The sequence below is a fragment of the Amaranthus tricolor genome, chromosome 14 (assembly GCF_026212465.1).
Source record: "Amaranthus tricolor cultivar Red isolate AtriRed21 chromosome 14, ASM2621246v1, whole genome shotgun sequence".
In the NCBI taxonomy this organism is placed as follows: domain Eukaryota; kingdom Viridiplantae; phylum Streptophyta; class Magnoliopsida; order Caryophyllales; family Amaranthaceae; genus Amaranthus; species Amaranthus tricolor.
Window position 1 is genome coordinate 15,228,390 of NC_080060.1, and position 16,832 is coordinate 15,245,221.

Below are 16,832 nucleotides of genomic sequence, written 5' to 3' on the forward strand. Positions count from 1 at the left end.
TCTTACTGTTTCTATTTTAGTTTTGTTATTAGAAAACTTTTTAAGTCGTAAAAAAATATTTAGGTGACATGATAGAACATGTATCATGATGTAAAATATAAATAGCTTTTGCTTGCTTTTCTTTTGTTGTTAATTCTTTAACTTTTATAGTTAATATTATACTATAACTTTGATAATTATTATATTTAAAATTATTTTGAATTATGTGATTAATGAGTAATTGAATATTTTCCATGAAAATATCTTCTTACAAAAGTAATTTTTGTAAAAATATAGTGTCATAGATTTAGAGTTACCATTGGTCAAAATAATAAATATAATCATGAAAGACAAATTAGCAAATAACAAGATAGAACATAAGGTGTATAATATTATTTTTCTATGTTTATTTTCTTTTTCTGTCCTTTATTAAAGTGGTGTCCTTTTCACAAACAAGAACCATTTTAAACAAAAGTTTCGAGTTGTGGTGGAAGAGTTAAAATCTTAGATTGAAACTCATGATTCCACATATTCTAAAGCAGATACGCAATCGAGCTAAGCAACAATGTTAATTGATTACTCCCTCCTATTCACCTTAGGAGTCTCATTTGACTTTTTAAGAATTTTAAGGAGAGTCAAAAGTGGAACCCTAAGGATAGGAAAGAGAGTGGTATTAGGGGTTTTTTTAATGTAAGGGAGGAAAACTAGTATGAGTAATGGAGGTTATAATTGAAAATAGGATAAAGTTACTAAGAACATAAAAGTCAAAAATCCATAACAAAAATAGAAATGGGACAATTAAGGTGATTGACCATAAAAAGAAATAGGACACATAAGCTGAATAGGAGAGAGTATATAATGAGAGAGCCAATTGTAGCATTGTAGTAATGTAATGCAGAAATGATTTTACTTTGTTTGGAAGAGAAACACATTTCAAATAGAAATACATATATAATTTGGTATTTAATGGTATTTGATGTTTCATTTTAAGCTAAGAATACAATCAATTGTAGGCTTCTATGGAGTTTCCCGAGAGAAGTTTCAGCTAAGAATTGGACTATCTACATTTTGAGGCATCCAAACAATTGGAATGATGGATATTATAAGAGTTATGCACAATCAGCTACACTTCTGCAGCAAGCATTTCCTCATTATATGTTGGGGCTCCGTTTAATTGGCTAGACGACAATGAAGCTCCGGATGATCTTTTTTCCAGATGCTGTAAAAAGTCCATCACGCATGGATCTGTCCATGGTGCTCCGAATGGTGCTTCCTTCCCTGCAACCCACCCCAAATGACCGCCCTTTGGGGTTACAACTAATAGACAGTTGTCATTTTCCTGAAGGAGAAAGAAAAGTAAGAAAATAATGTAAAAAGAATTTATGAATATGTATGAATGTAAGAAAATAAAGTAAGAAAATGGCAGGATGTCCGTTCTTTTTCTTTTACCTTAAAGCATTGGAATAATAGATAATAATAATAATAATAATAATAATAATAATAATAATAATAATAATTACTATGCATTTAGCAAAAACACAAACCTCAATGTCTTTGCTAGGTATACCAGAAGCTGGAGCAATGGGATCATTAGCAGCCTGCATAACATTCAAAGCAGATTCTTAAGATTGTTTCTCTGGACTCCGTTACAGTAAAGAATAATCCTTCTTTTACTTGCCCATTCCATTTCCCCAACACCATAAAATGAATTCCAATTCATCAAACTCGTATATTTTGTTGGGAATAAAGAATATATTTTTCTAAGTACGCCACTTTATCACCGTCAATGTAAGTCTATCTACTGTTATATGCTGTAAACTAACATGCTTTTACTTGCAGTAATTTGCAGTCAATACAACTATTTAATTATACCACGTAAACATAAAATTGTTGACTTGCTTAAAAACAAAATTATTTCAATGCTCGACACGAACATGCATTAACAAGAATATCAATCGCAGGAATCAAGCGTCTTGGCCATTAAACAAGATAATTACCTGTATACAAAGCAATGGAACACAAACATGTTTAACTGAATCTGAACTACTTGAATGTGAATAGTAGTCATCAGCTGATTTGAACCCAAAAGATACTGCAAAATGTAGATAGAAAAGAAAGTTAGGCGTAGTCGACTACGATGACAAATTGCAATACAGGACCTTAAATTTGATGAGAATTGCATTGACCTCGAGTCAGGGCTTCATCAAACTCCTTTACAGTCTTGCAATTTGCAGCCATTGGTATGTTATACTCTCCACCAATGTCTTCAAAGAGAGTGACATGCCTGAGTAGCAAGCAAACTGGTCTTATTAAAGAGATCTCAATCACAAAAGAAAAGAAGCAGCTAAAGTACAAAATATCAGCTGCATCAACGCATTGCTACTATATTGTAAGGGTTTATGAGGAAACCGTCACCGTAATATAGGCCACGATGAACCAATAACAATATTACATTGACATCAAATTTGGTTTCGCAAACGTTAATCCAACCCCATCTGAGAAAATATGACAATACAGAAACTGTCAAAAAGTTGAAGGTTGTCTTTACTGCTTGAATATTTTCCGAAGGCTGTTCGCTAGTGCTTTATCATAAATATTATTAAAGCCCTTGTGAAAGTTCTCATCTGCAATTGGCAGATTGAACGGGTTACACAGGGACACAGCTCCAGCAAGGCAGCAATTATGGGATTCCTATAAAAGAATAGCACAGTGAGTAGAGGGTGAGCAACTAAAACCACAAAAATAAAGAATTAAAATCAATGGAGGACACAAAATGGTGGAATTCCTTAGATTGATGTTGCCTAATGCAACAGAGGCAACAAAACAGCAAGCAAAGGATACTATATCAAGCTCTAAAGTAAGAAACCTTCCTGATCTTAACACTAGCAATTAGACCCTCCATCCAAATTCCAAATGAAAATTAACATAGTGAAATAATAATCATACACAAAAATCATACCCAGAAATGACAAACAACAAACGCTATTTGAACTCCATAATTTCTAATGTTTGATAAATAAGAACCTGAATTCCTACACATTAAAAATTGTGGAGTTCAAAACCCCAAACAAAACAATATCCTTTTCTGGAAAAGCCAACGGTCCTTGTCCCTTGTTGACGGCAGAATTTGTTAGCTCCTTCTTCAGAATTATATTTGTGTCAGTATTATTACCATTTTCCCTTTTAAGAAAGTCATTTATCTGCATAAGAAGTATATCGCAACCTACAGCATTACATTTTGATGAAGAACAGATCAATATTAGTTACTGGAGCTATATCATTTGATTGATATGTAAAAGCTCTTGTTTTTTATTGTTTCTTAAAAGGGAGCGGCCAATCATGGTTTAAGGTTTTGAACTCTGTACTGACTAATGTTTAAGAAACAGGCACAATTTAATGTTTCTCTGATGTACTTTGTGTGCAGATAAGAGAAACCTCAAATTTCAAGCAACTCTTTCTTAAATATTACAAATTAGATAGTTCAAAACTCTAAACCAAGATCAAATATTTCCTTTCAAGAAACGATCATACACAATGGGCTTTTTCAAATCCAACAAATGATACAGCTCGAATAACTAATATAGATTAGGGTCATCATCGGAATGTGTCAACTAACGCAAATAATTAACTTCCTTAAGAGGTAATATGGTTATAATACTAAGGCAAAGATATTTCTGAAGGAGGTAACAGTTTCCAACATCGACAAACAAGGACAATTGGCAACTCCGGGAAAGGATGTTATGTTGTTTACATTAGAAATGGGACAACATCCTTTTCTGGAACAGTCAATTGTCCTTGTTATTTTTCGATGTCAGAAATTATTAGCAGTTTCTTCAAAATTATCTTTGCTTCAGTACTATCACCATATTCCCTTTTAAGGACATCAATTATTTGCATCAGTTATCATATCATGACCTACAGCATTATCATGATCAAACACATTTTTATGAAGATTAGATCATTATTAGTTATTCTTGTATTATTTGATCGATTTGAAAAAGCTCGTGTATGATCATTTCTTAAAATAGTCGATCTTGTTTTATGGTTTGAACTCCATGATTTCTAATGTTTAAGACAGAGGCACCCAAAATTAGAGGTTTCTCGAAAAATCTCTATGCACGCATATCAGATAAGCAAAGTAGGCTAAGAAGGCAAGTATATATAGGCTTTAAATTTTCATTTGGCATTAGAATCGTCAGTTATTATGAAGTTTGAGGGTTTTATTTTTGAAGCATCCCATACAATGTCAAATTCGTTAACATAGAAGCAAACCACGTTTGGACTACCAAACTTACCCTTCTGCTCAAATGCAGTGATGGAGAGAAGGGGAAAAGGAGACACCTATTATAAGGAATTTTCTGCTAACCATAAGTTTTCTGTAGTAATGATGATTGCAACAATGTGACAGTCCCCACTACTCCATAGTCCAGACAGAATGAAGATAACCTTAGTCAATTCTGTCCTAGTCAGTCTCAAAAAAGTTGAACGTTGACAAATTAAAGAGGGAAGCAAGCAAAACATGAAGTTCTTTTGGGGAACAACAAACATCTAAAAAAATTTTGATCAAAAGATTTCTGGTCAAAACAGTTGCATAACAAAGGCACATCACGCACAGTTGCAACCATTGAACTGAAATTTAGAAAACAAACAAAATGAATGGGACAAAAGGTGGAGAGTATTATCTCATCAGTCTTTTGGCAATCAATTGTAACAACTGGCATGGCAATGGCAACATACATATTGCCCTTCGAGAAACTCTACATTCTCCCATGGACGCTGCAATACACAATACTCTTTTTGAAATGTGCTATACACAATACTCTTGAGCACTTGCAATTCCGAAATGTTACAGAATTTTGCAAAATGGTAAGATTGTATTGCATGCTAACATTGGTGGTAACTTAGCAAGCTACATGTTAGCCATTTAATGGAGATTGAAAAAAAACCATACCTCACCTAGGTAACGTACAAGAATATTAGCTCCAAGAGACCAGCCAACAGCATATAAGTTGGCTTTAGGATATCTCCCACTGACATGTGCAATAACTTCTGAAAGATCCCCAGTGAAAGAAGCTGAATAGAACTGTTCATATCAACGCCAGAATCCTTTTAAAATTGAGCTGTCAATGTTTTCCTCTCCATCTTTCTTTCTTTTTCGTGAGTGGTAGATGATTGGTGAAGGTGATGAGCAAGAGATATATACCTGAGGTGTAGTAACGGGGCTGTTAGCACAGCCACGACTGTTGAAGACGACCACTCTCCAGCCGAGCTGCCTGGCCCTAATCAACATATGTCTTACATAAGTATCACCACTGCCTCCTGTAAGTCCTGGCTACAAAATATCTATTTATAAGTTACTCCAGATATTGTTGTCTATCAATTGAAAAAAACAATCAAATACAGAATACATAATGCAACAGTACTGGAAAGAAAATAATCGAAATATGAGGGGTAGTTAAAGTTGTAATTAAAGGTAAACCAAAAACAACTTCTTTGTTATTACAAGTGTAATGTTGCATACATCATATCTCAAAAGCCAACCTCGGCGAGAGCCACTTAACATTGGGGTAGTTACGTGATGTTGTCACTTTAGAGTTTGTTTTGACAATTCTGATTCTGTCTATTCTGATTTTTATTCTTTGTGAATACCAAATTTTCCTTTAACTGTTGCTAAAAATTTTGACTATTCTGATTTTTATTCTTTGTGAAGAATAAATGTGCACGATCATTGGAACAAATATATTAGGTCATGTAGCCCACCCCAATTTATTGGAATTAAGACTTAGGCATTGTTGTTGTTAATGATTTTATTTTTTGTAAATCGTATATTTGTAGAATACAATAATTGTATTATTTCACTACCTAAATAGTTGTTCGTTGTTAGGTAAGTCAATCGTAGAAATCAGTGGCGGACGTAGGTGGGGGCCTATGGGGACACGTGCCCGTAGGCGTTTTTAAAATAAATTTCAAAGTAAACTTTTCTATTGGTAAGGGTAAAAGTATAAAATTAATATTGATGTCTTTTAATGATAAAATACTCCATCATTTTAGCAATTTTGTCTTATTTATTTATTTTGTCCTACTTTTCATTAGGTTAGTTGATTTATTTTGTTCCATATCCTTTAATGATATATCTTTTAGCAAGTTTACTTGTGTGAAACTGTCTCACCGTGAGAGGGGCCCATACAAGCAGCCCATTAGTAAAAAACATAAAAACAAGCAACGAAAACTAAATTCAAACTTGTACAAGAAGCGTTTTTTTAAATAGTTTAGCCTGACCAAATTGAAACTGTCTCATGGTGAGACGGCCTCGATAAAAAATGTGCACTATAATAGATCAATCCACTATTTATTTACAGCATACAGATTATTTTTAAAGTATATTTAATATTTCTCTAGTTGCAATATTTTGAATAAAGAGGAATGAATTTAATAAATAAGTTCAAACTGTTATTAATTCAGGTAATGCATATGATTAAGATAGATCTTATTTACTATCATTTTTTTATTCAAAAACACTACTTAACTACGAGAAACACTTTAAGAATAAGATCATAATTTTGATAAATTTATTGTGCTTCTACTTGTCATTTGCAAAAATAAAAAACATTAGTTGTTAATTTTACAAACGAAACGCTATCGAAATTTGGTCCATTAACTCGTGCTCCCTGGGACTCCGAACTCTAGATCCGCCACTAGTAGAAATTATCTTGTCTTCCTTTAATAGCTTTTTCGTTCTTGTATTCAAAACCGTCACTTTGTATCAACAATATACAGCTTCATATACATTCTCTCAATATGGTATCAATATCTAGATCCGCCAACACAAAAACCTCTTTTTCTCATCAACCATGGCAGCCATTCGTTACACCACCAACCCTTTCCAACCTTTACTCTTCATCAACCTACATTATATCATAAAAACTCACCCCTGCCATCCACTAATCATGGAAACCCAAAACCAAACCCATGCTTGTTGGACATGATCTTTTGAAATACATTGATGGTACGTATCCATGCCCTCCACCTACTCGCAAAGTTGAAGAAAAAAAGGAGCTAAACCCAAACACAATTTTTGATTACGACAATGTAACCGCCCTAAACTATGAAGGCAAAGACTACTGAGTCTTGGTATAATCAAGCGCAAGCTTAACTTTGCCAACTTAATTATAGAGGTCACTTAAGTAATTCTATTACGAAAATAATTACAAATTGGGATAACCAATATAATCTAATGAGAAAGCCTTAAAATCATTCTAAATAATATATCATGATGACTTATTTAATTTGAGCCTTGTTGGAGAATTTTATGTATTTTTTGAATCAATTACTGATTTAATTATCGACAAAATTGCAAAATATTTGAGGAAAATATGTTTTATGAAATCTTTTGTCATAATGATTTTATAAACTAATGGATTACATTCTAGTGGTTATGAATAATCTTGAACACTCTTTTAAGTTATATTTACTTTACTCAAGAAGGATTGAAACAAAACCATTCAGTGGTTATTTTAAAAACCCATATTGAATTTTATGGGGTTTTTGATAAGATACATTTCCATAATATAATGCAAATGTTTATACTTGATGAGATTTATGTTTATGCAAGATATTGTTTACTCTATGTAGAAAAATTATGATATGATTTGGTGAATCTTATTCTTCTAGGCAACCGAGTGGTAGATTTCAAGCACAACCATCATCGATTGGTGAAGAACAATATGCTCAAATATTTCAAAGACATAGGAGAGATTTGGGACAATCTTCGCACGATCCTATAATGAATTTCTGGGTATATTGTGATCATTAAATCTAAATGTTTATCCCCCTTATCCATTAGTCAAAAGTCTCCTTGTAGTTCCTTATGGTATTAATTTCACAAATAAGGATTAAGTCAAACAAATTTTTAGTATTTTAAATTATGCATCTAGTTTGTAATGTTTACTTATTAAGATGTATATGTAAGAATGGCAATCCACTAGTTTATTTTCATTTTAACGCTACATTAAAAACTTAAGAAATTCAATAATGTGCAACATATGAAAATGAAAATTCAAATTTAAAACTAATTCAAACAAAATTATAATCCTTGTTCAATAAAGTATATGCAATGTCCATTAAAATGTACAGTAATGTCAAAATATTTTTAACTCGAAATTTATTTGAATCTATGTAGAATACTTAGCAAATACGAAACTTAATCAACATATAAATAAACCACTTAGAACATATAAAAAGGATTAAAAACAATCATCCTGCCACGACCTATTACACAATAATCGAGTCTTTTATTTTTTGTGAATTTGTTAACTAAGATAGGTTTCTCTCCCTGGCCACCTCTTGTATTCTTTGTAAATTTGTTAACTCAGATAGGTGTATTAGATCACTCCCTAGATAGTTCCTCATTGTAGGACCTCTCTCCTAAAGGTGATCATTCATTATTGAATAAACATTTTGTTTTTGATATTTGTTTAATAAATACTAATCCTAGCATTGTGCAGGATGATCCTTTATCTTGGTATATAGATTTGGGAGCAACCAGGCATGTGTGCAAAAATAAACAATTGTTCAAAACCTTCCATAAGGTCGTTGATGGGGAGTATCTCTACATGGGGAACAATATATCCATTAAGGTCCATGCTAAGGGACAAGTAACTTTTGTTTACGTCGGCAAATCTCTTGGTGTTGAGAGATGTGAACTATGCACCCGACAATAGTAGGAACCCTACAGCCCCGATCCTGACCTTTTTGGGGCCCTAGGCGAAATAACAAATAAAGGCCCTTCACAATAGTTATATAAGAGTAATAAAATCACTACTATTACATATAAAGATTAACACTTTAAAAACTCTCACATCTTAATACTATTATAAAAAATAAAATTGATTTAGTAGATTTAATTTTTTTAATTTACCAAAAAAATATATTTTTCTAACATCCAACTTGAATATGAATGTATGAATGTTTCTTTTAGTTTTTTAAAAATTTCTTAATAATTAATTACGTACCACAGTAGGTCCATAATATAATTTCCAAAAAAAATAAACTCCAAATTATTTTAAGCGGAACAGTATTGTTATCATTTAAAGAAATGAAAATTAAATATTCTTTAATATATTAGTTTTAATTTAGAAATGATCAATACTTTAACATTAAACTAGAACCAAAAATATAAAAAGAAAAAGAGAAAAGAATAGTAGAAGAAATCTAGAGTTGCAAAAACTTTTATTTTCAAGCCTACAAGGATTCAAAGAGCAACCTTTATCATAGAAGCGGTGAAAAATGCACATCAAATTACAAATCAAATCTCCCTCTTTTGATAGTGTAGTTAAAGATAACGCATTTAGACATCATTTGAGAATCATGGCAAATGTCGAATTACAGCAGGAGTAATTCATTGTCCTTGGTTTTTCTCTTTTCATAACTTTATGACTAGAGTTAATTTAGGGAATTGTAATTATACATATGGAAACTATTGAAACTGCCATTATGACTAGAGCTAATTTAGGGAATTGTAAGTGACTTAACTATTTCGAAAAAAGAAGCGTGATTCTATAATATTAGAATATTAGAAGTGCTATATAAGAGAAGTTACGATTTTCTTTATATATGTAATTAATATACCCCCAGAAATAAGATTTGGGCCCTTTTAGTGATGGCCCTAAGCAGTGGCACTCCTTGCCTACCCTTAGGGCCGGGCCTGGAACCTTGTCTCGGGTTCACTTTTGAATCGATTGGGCTACAAACTTTTGTTTTGAAGCAAACAGGTGTATTATCTCTAAAAGTAACTTACTCATAGGTTGTACTTATTTATAATGTAATTTGTTTAAACTTTCTGTAGTTTGTAATCCTAAACATTGTTTTGTAATGTTGATGTTTTAAGTAATGTATGTGATGATTTACACTATTTGTGGCATTTAAGGTTGGGGCATGTTAATTTTGACAAAGTTTCCTTTATGTCAAAGCATGATTTAATAACTTTTTGCTCTTAACAATCACAGTACACCTTCAATAGGGAATACTATGTAAGACATGTATGCTAAGCAAGATCACTAGAACACCTTTCAGAAGTGTTTAGGAAATCTAAAATTCTAGACTTGGTATTTAGTGATTTGTGTGATTTTCATAGTACACCTTCAATAGGGAATACTATGATCCCATATATTTCCAAGCTATGGCCATTATACATGAAACAAGCGCCGAACGCGCACCACAATCAAATGGTGTGGCGGGGAGGAAAGTCCACTCTACAAGAGATGGTGAATTCCATGTTATCCTACTCTAATTGGTGAAAGATTTTGGGATGAAGCAATGTTAACAGCTTGTTACTATTCTTAACCGGGCTTCATCTAGAACCTATAAGGAGACTCCTTATAAACTTTGGTAAAAAAGAAAGTCAAACTTAAATTATCTTAAGCTTTGGGATTGTAGGGCTATTGTAAGGTTGTCTGGCAATAAGAGAAAGAAATTCGGTGAACTAGGAATTGAGTGCATCTAGTACTTATAGAATCTATGTAATAAAACAAAATGACTGCATATCGATTCATTTAATTTTTGAGTCTAAGGATGCTATATTTGATAAGAATAGATTCTCATTAAGTAGACAAAGAAATCTACAAATAAGTACCGAGGAAAATGTTGATGATGATTAACAAGAGACCCCTCCACAAGTTGATGACAATCAACAACTAGATGAACATAAAAATGTTGAGTTTATTCCTAAAAGGAGTAAAAGGCAACGGAAAGTTAAAAGCTTTCGATCGAAAGTATTAGAAATATAACTTCTTCTAGTGTTCCATATTTGCTTAATGTGGAAGGTGACCCATTGACTTATAGTGATGCAATGGCATCACAAGACAATGCCTTATGGAAAGAGGCGATAGATGATGAGATGCAATCCATCATTGGAAATAATACTTGGGTATTAGTGGATCTTCCTCCAACCTGTAAACCAATTGGTTGCAAGTGGATTTTTCGCAAGAACATTAAGATTAATGGAACTATTGATAAGTTCAAGGCTTGTTTAGTGGCACAAGGCTTCAGACAAAAGCTATGTATCGATCATTTCGATACATATGCACCTGTTACAAGGACAACCACCATTAGATTGTTGTCAGCTCTAGCTATAATATATCGTTTAGAGATTCCATCAAATGGATGTTAAGATCGCATTTCTATATAAGGAGCTAGATGAGGAAGTATATGTGAAAAACCCGAAGGGTTTGTTTTGAAAGGAGAAGAAAACAAGGTGTATAAACTTGTTAAGTCATCATATGTACTTAAACAAACACCGAAACAATGGCATCAAAAGTTTGATGCAACGATATTGTCTTTTGGATTTAAATTGAATCAAGCTGCTAAGTGCATATACAGCAAATTTGATAACCAATGAAATGGAGATATTATATGCTTATATATAGATGACATGCTCATCTTTGGTACTAATTTAGTACAAGTCCAAGAGATAAAAGACTTTTTGTCTAGATCCTTTTAAATGAAGAGATATGGGAAAGGCCGATATGATCTTAGGCATTAAGATCATAAGAGATGGTAGTCGGATTAAGCAAAGTCAAGCTCATTATATTGAGAAAGTGCTTAAAAGGTATAGCATGCTAGACATGACTCCAGTCTCACATCCCATGGAACCGGGTATGAAGTTCAGTAAACATACCAGACAACCAATTTCAAATTTGGAGTATTCAAAGGTCATAGGATCTTTGATGTATGCCATGACATGTGCTAGGCCGAACAAAGCATTTGCGGTTGGTAAACTAAATAGATTTACAAGCAACACGAGTGCCCATCATTAGGTGGAGATAACGAGAGTATAAAGATACTTGTTGGGTATAACTTACAGTGGTGAACCTCCGGTTTTGAAAGGTTATTTCGATGCTAGTTGGATCACTAATGAAGAGGATAACTCTTCAACTAGTGGTTGGGTTTTTGTTTATAGCGGCGGTGCCATTTCTTAGTCTTCATAGAAAAAAACATGTATAGCCGATTCCACTATGCCCGCAGAATCAACAAAGCCAATAACACTGGTGGCAATTCATGCGAATTGCACAACGACTTTGGATAAAGCCTATAGTCACAACCTAGTGCAAGGACTTATCACTAATGGGTATAACTCTTGATTATGTGAACACTAAATTCAATTTGGCTAATTTTTTCCATAAGGCCATGAGTAGAGATTTAATTGAACAAGAGTCAATTGCAATTGGATTATGTCAACTAAAGCTAAAAGGAAAGCTCAATTCACACACGAGTAGCATCATGTCTTAATATCAATATAGTGTAATTCCTTTATACTTTGTAAGCAAAAAGGATTAATGACCCATAGTTGCTTTGACAGTAATGAATGAGGTAGTCGTCCATAAAATTCTCAAGGTCAAGAGTTGAAGAGCTCTTGGTGGGATATCCTTTCACAAGGATACTATATACATAATGAGAACCTACTTATGTAAGTTTGACGATTAGCCACTTCAAGTAGTCAAGATAGGCATACCGACTATGATAAACTTAAAAATAGATATGGACACAGCCATTATAATGTGTTAAGGCAATGACTGTGTTATTGGTTTTATGTGTATTTTCATCTTCAAGTGGTTGGATGGGCTAGTTGATTCAAATCTGTAGGTATATAATTCTAGCTCAAACGCTTGTGAAGTGTGTTATACTAGGCGTTAATGCAATCCGTATGGACATTAGCGTTGATGCATAAAACGGGATTATTTACTTATTTTGTATAAGAGAAGGAGGTCCAAATATACTTTAAATAGGGAAGGATTGTTGGACATATAGGGTATATAAGACCTAGATTATATTTACTACATACTACATTTAGTAGTGGGACAAATAAGAAATAATAGCTAAGTCCGAAATATGCTTAAAACGAAAATCACAAAATCAAGGCAGAACTTAAAGCTGAGTCGCTATTTAGGCGACGAGTCGTTGCCTAGGAGCGACGGGTCTTCGTATGGCTTCATTCCTCTGTTTTGCAGTTTGGAAGGTTTCTTCGGTTTCTTAGGATGATTTTAATCATTCCCAATGATTAATAACCACCCCGTAATGATTGGAAACTAATCATTTATCAGTTATTCTAATAGATAAGCATGTGGTTATGCATTGCTCTATATATATAGCAGGCGTGTAACGGCCATTCCACCCTTTAAAGTGATTTTCTGATTTTTTCCTTAGAACATTTCCTTTGTTATTACTTCTCTTTTGCATGAAGTGGGGAGATAATTAACATTCTCTACCTCTTATAAGTTCTTAATGCATCCACAATACTTAATCTCTTTGTGCTAAGGGTTTGTTGTTGTAGATTGTATCTCTTTTATCAGTTTCATTATCATCCCAAGCAAGAGAAATATCACAAAAGAAAAGTAATTACACGTCTTCAACTTATATTGAGTTCCCGAGCGACATTCATCGTTGCAACATTGGTGATCAAAGGAGTTCCATAGCCAATATACAAGGGTTTACAAATATAGCTTGTTTATTGTACTTTGTAATTGTATTTGTATTTGTAATAGCATTCTATTTCCGATACCCACCTTTTATATGCTCCGATTTTTTTCATTTAAGCACTCAAATCAGCATTTCTTATAAATTAAGCAATTCAAACTTCAAATTAACCACAAAAACAATAGTTTTAGAAAATTACCAGCAAAATTAAGATTGAGGAAAGAGGAGGGAGTGTAGAATGATCGCCAGCAACCCAATCAAGAGCAACAGCACCATCATCTTTAGTTCTTAAACATTCTCGCTTATACTTAACTTCTGGAAGAGACCGATAAAACGCAGCAAATATGGTCTCAACATGTCGGTTAGACCCGATTAGAGGAAACGGGTTGTATGGGTCCTCCAGATACTTCTTCAAAGCGGGTAAAAACTTGTTGCGACCACCTCCAAGAACTTCGAGTGACGGATGAACTTGAATAGCCTGTCGGGTACCCGTTTCTGACATTGATGCCACGTAGGATCTAGTGACGTGGAGGCGGTGGTGTGCGGTAATGGTGGTGAAGGAGGAAGGGAAATAGCTAGTATGGAAGAGAAAGTGAGAATTGAGACGGGCCATTGGTGGGTTGATTTTGTGGGCATGGTTTTCAAGTCGGGTCCTATCACAATTCAAACAAATCTGGAAATGAAGGAGCTTGTGGAGTTCTTTTGTCCACGTTTATCACAATTCAAATGTCCCATGAAACCGTCTATCATACCGAATTCAGTTTATTTTAATACTCTTAATTTTTATTTTCTTTTATAGGTCCATTCAATTAGAGACAAGAATCTGCTTGATATTTGTGCTTTGTAGATGAAATTTTTTTCCCTAAGAGCGCACTCTCAATGGTGTGAAAAATTATTTCTCTCACCAATCTTTTTCTAAATTTTCATCTCATCCACCTATGTTTTTTGTGGGAAATTTTTAGCATAAAAGTTTATCCCATCAATAATAAAACAAAAAAGTTTCCTCTTCACTTCTTAAATACTACTCCCTCACGAAAATGTAAGGATATGATCAAACTATGGTTAATCTTGAACAAAACTCAATTGACTTCACTCAGCAACAAGCCTCTGCCTTCCACTCTCAATCAAAGGTTCACTCATGTGATCTTAGTGGAATCTTGCTATGATCTCTCTTTGCTTCACTCACAAAGGAAGAATCATAGGTTAGGAAAAGTAACCTGCAATTTCCCTTGAAAGAGCACACCTTTCTCTAAAATCTAATCTCTTAGAAGACTTTTTTAATCATCAAAAACTAAATCATACAATGTGTAGATGCCTCCTTGGCTTCTTATATAGACAAGCATCAAAGACTAAGCAAAAGTTAGGCACATGCCTTTTTAATACAAATTAGACGTGTGACTTTTAACTACCTTCGAACTAACTCCTAACACTTAGAGTTTATTTGGCATCAACGAGCTAATCAATTACATTATTATTGTCATCCACTATTGTATTTTCGTGTTTCTTGAATAGAAGCTACTACGCTAGTCCCAAAGCCTTAGGACTTTTCTTCCTTTCTCAATGAATCACAAGACTTTGAATCAAGACCTAAACCATACATGGTTCACTTTTTTTGGCTGTTTGACCAACCAACAAGCTAAAAGCCAAAAGGCAACCAAAAAGCTATGAACCAAACACTCCCTTAAGTTAATAAAAGGGTTTTTAATAGATGTATGCTTCTTTACTTACGAAAATTAATTGCCAATTTTTTTTATTGGATGCAATAGATTAATTTGTTTTAATTGTTTTAATTATAACAGAATTGGAGTGGGATGTAGAATTTGCCTTCTCAAGCATTAGACCTCGGGATTGTATGGTACTAGTGAGTACTATGATATGCCTGTGCTATAATGCATGCAAACAAAACTGCAAACCAAATGTAAGCACTCACAAGCAAAAACAAAATGAAAATAAACTATATCTAGAGAATTAGAATCTAAATATAACGTCTTGTCCCTGACGATGATGCCAATTTTGAAAAGGGGTTTGTAGTAAATCTTTGAAACAATATTTATACACTCTAAGCATTACACAAGTACGGGAAGGGGGGGGAATATGGGGGTCGAACCACAACGATAAGTGTGAGTTATATTCAAACTCTTGATATAGCAAGGTGTTATGGTCAGGTGTAAAGTCTAGAACTAAAAGCAAGAACAATAAAGCAAGTTTAAAAACAATACAAATCAAAATATAAAAACGGGGATAAATTAGATCCACTCTAGGAAATTGATTTTGATAAAAGATAAACTAGGTTAGAGAAAATCAAATAATAACTAGTCTCAACACTTAAGATAACGAGAGGAAATTGGTGATTTTGCAAAACACACGAACGACCTACAATCCCCCTATGTCTCCCTAGGAGTGGCAGGACAAGATTCCTATCGAATATCAATGACTAAGTATTGTTAACTTTTCCCTAATCCTATGCAATGAAGAGTATTTTCTTTCTCGGGGAATCACTTAACAAAACTCTAACAAACTACTCACTCATGATTAAACTAAATAGTGCAATATTAATAAGATTTTAAGCATGATCAATATAAACATAACAATCAAAAACAAAAATAGATTCAACAAGAAAGCAATAAAAGAAATACCTAATATAAAAAGCAAGAAAAGAAATAATACTTACTAACCAAGATTAATACTTCAATATGAATGAAATGAAGAATCCAAAAAAAAAGCTTCAAATCCAAAATGTAAAGGTAAAAACTTGAAATGGAAAGATTAAAAGGAATAAAACTATACACTAGGGTTTTGGAGAAGAACTAAGGAAAACTTAAATCTATTCTAGAGCAAAGCTAATATAAAATGAGGCATAACTTGATGTCTTCATCCCTCCCAACAGAGATTAGGGGATTTTTATAGCCTAAACTAAGATGCCTTAAATGCTCTTAATAACCCACAAGTTGGGCTCAAGTAGAAAAACAAAATCGCAGAAATGCAGGGGGCCATTCGGCCAAATGGGCAAGGGATTCACCTGAATCTCTATGTGCATTAGAATTTTGATGTTGTGAAATAGGGGCAACTCGGTCGAATTCGGGCCTCATTCGGTCGAACCAAGTTCATTCGACCGAATCTGATGTTCATTTGATCATTCCAACAAGCATTTTAAACTTTGCTAAGAGCCCTATTTGACAGAATGGAGCTCATTTTCCCGAGCCATGTCCATTCTATCAAATGGATTTTAGTTTGGGTGAACCATTTGATTTTCTAGCTCCCTTGCATCTTTAAGGCACCAAAGGAGCTTTTGAACTTCATATGGCTTCCGAGAAGTCTTAATAAGCGTGCAAATGTCTCGAATATATGGGAATTGACCTCGTTGCTCTCAAAATACCTAAAAT

General features: G+C 33.5%; 1 protein-coding gene across 2 annotated transcripts; it reads right to left on the bottom strand.

The window, feature by feature from the left end:
• Nucleotides 1–872: 872 nt before the first annotated feature.
• On the bottom strand, nt 873–14,174 carry LOC130799185 (embryogenesis-associated protein EMB8). 2 transcript variants are annotated; one of them, XM_057662292.1, is made up of 9 exons: nt 13,649–14,174; nt 5,183–5,311; nt 4,931–5,062; nt 4,717–4,755; nt 2,528–2,670; nt 2,166–2,263; nt 1,977–2,071; nt 1,524–1,577; nt 873–1,318 (listed from the first exon to the last, which is right to left on the bottom strand). In XM_057662292.1, exons 1-9 carry the CDS (start codon nt 14,060–14,062, stop codon nt 1,103–1,105), a joined length of 1,320 nt encoding a protein of 439 aa, XP_057518275.1. In that variant the 5' UTR covers nt 14,063–14,174; the 3' UTR covers nt 873–1,102. The 2 variants fall into 2 exon arrangements, with proteins under 2 accessions (XP_057518275.1, XP_057518276.1); XM_057662293.1 differs by lacking the exon at nt 4,717–4,755 and having other exon boundaries at nt 13,649–14,172.
• Nucleotides 14,175–16,832: the final 2,658 nt, after the last annotated feature.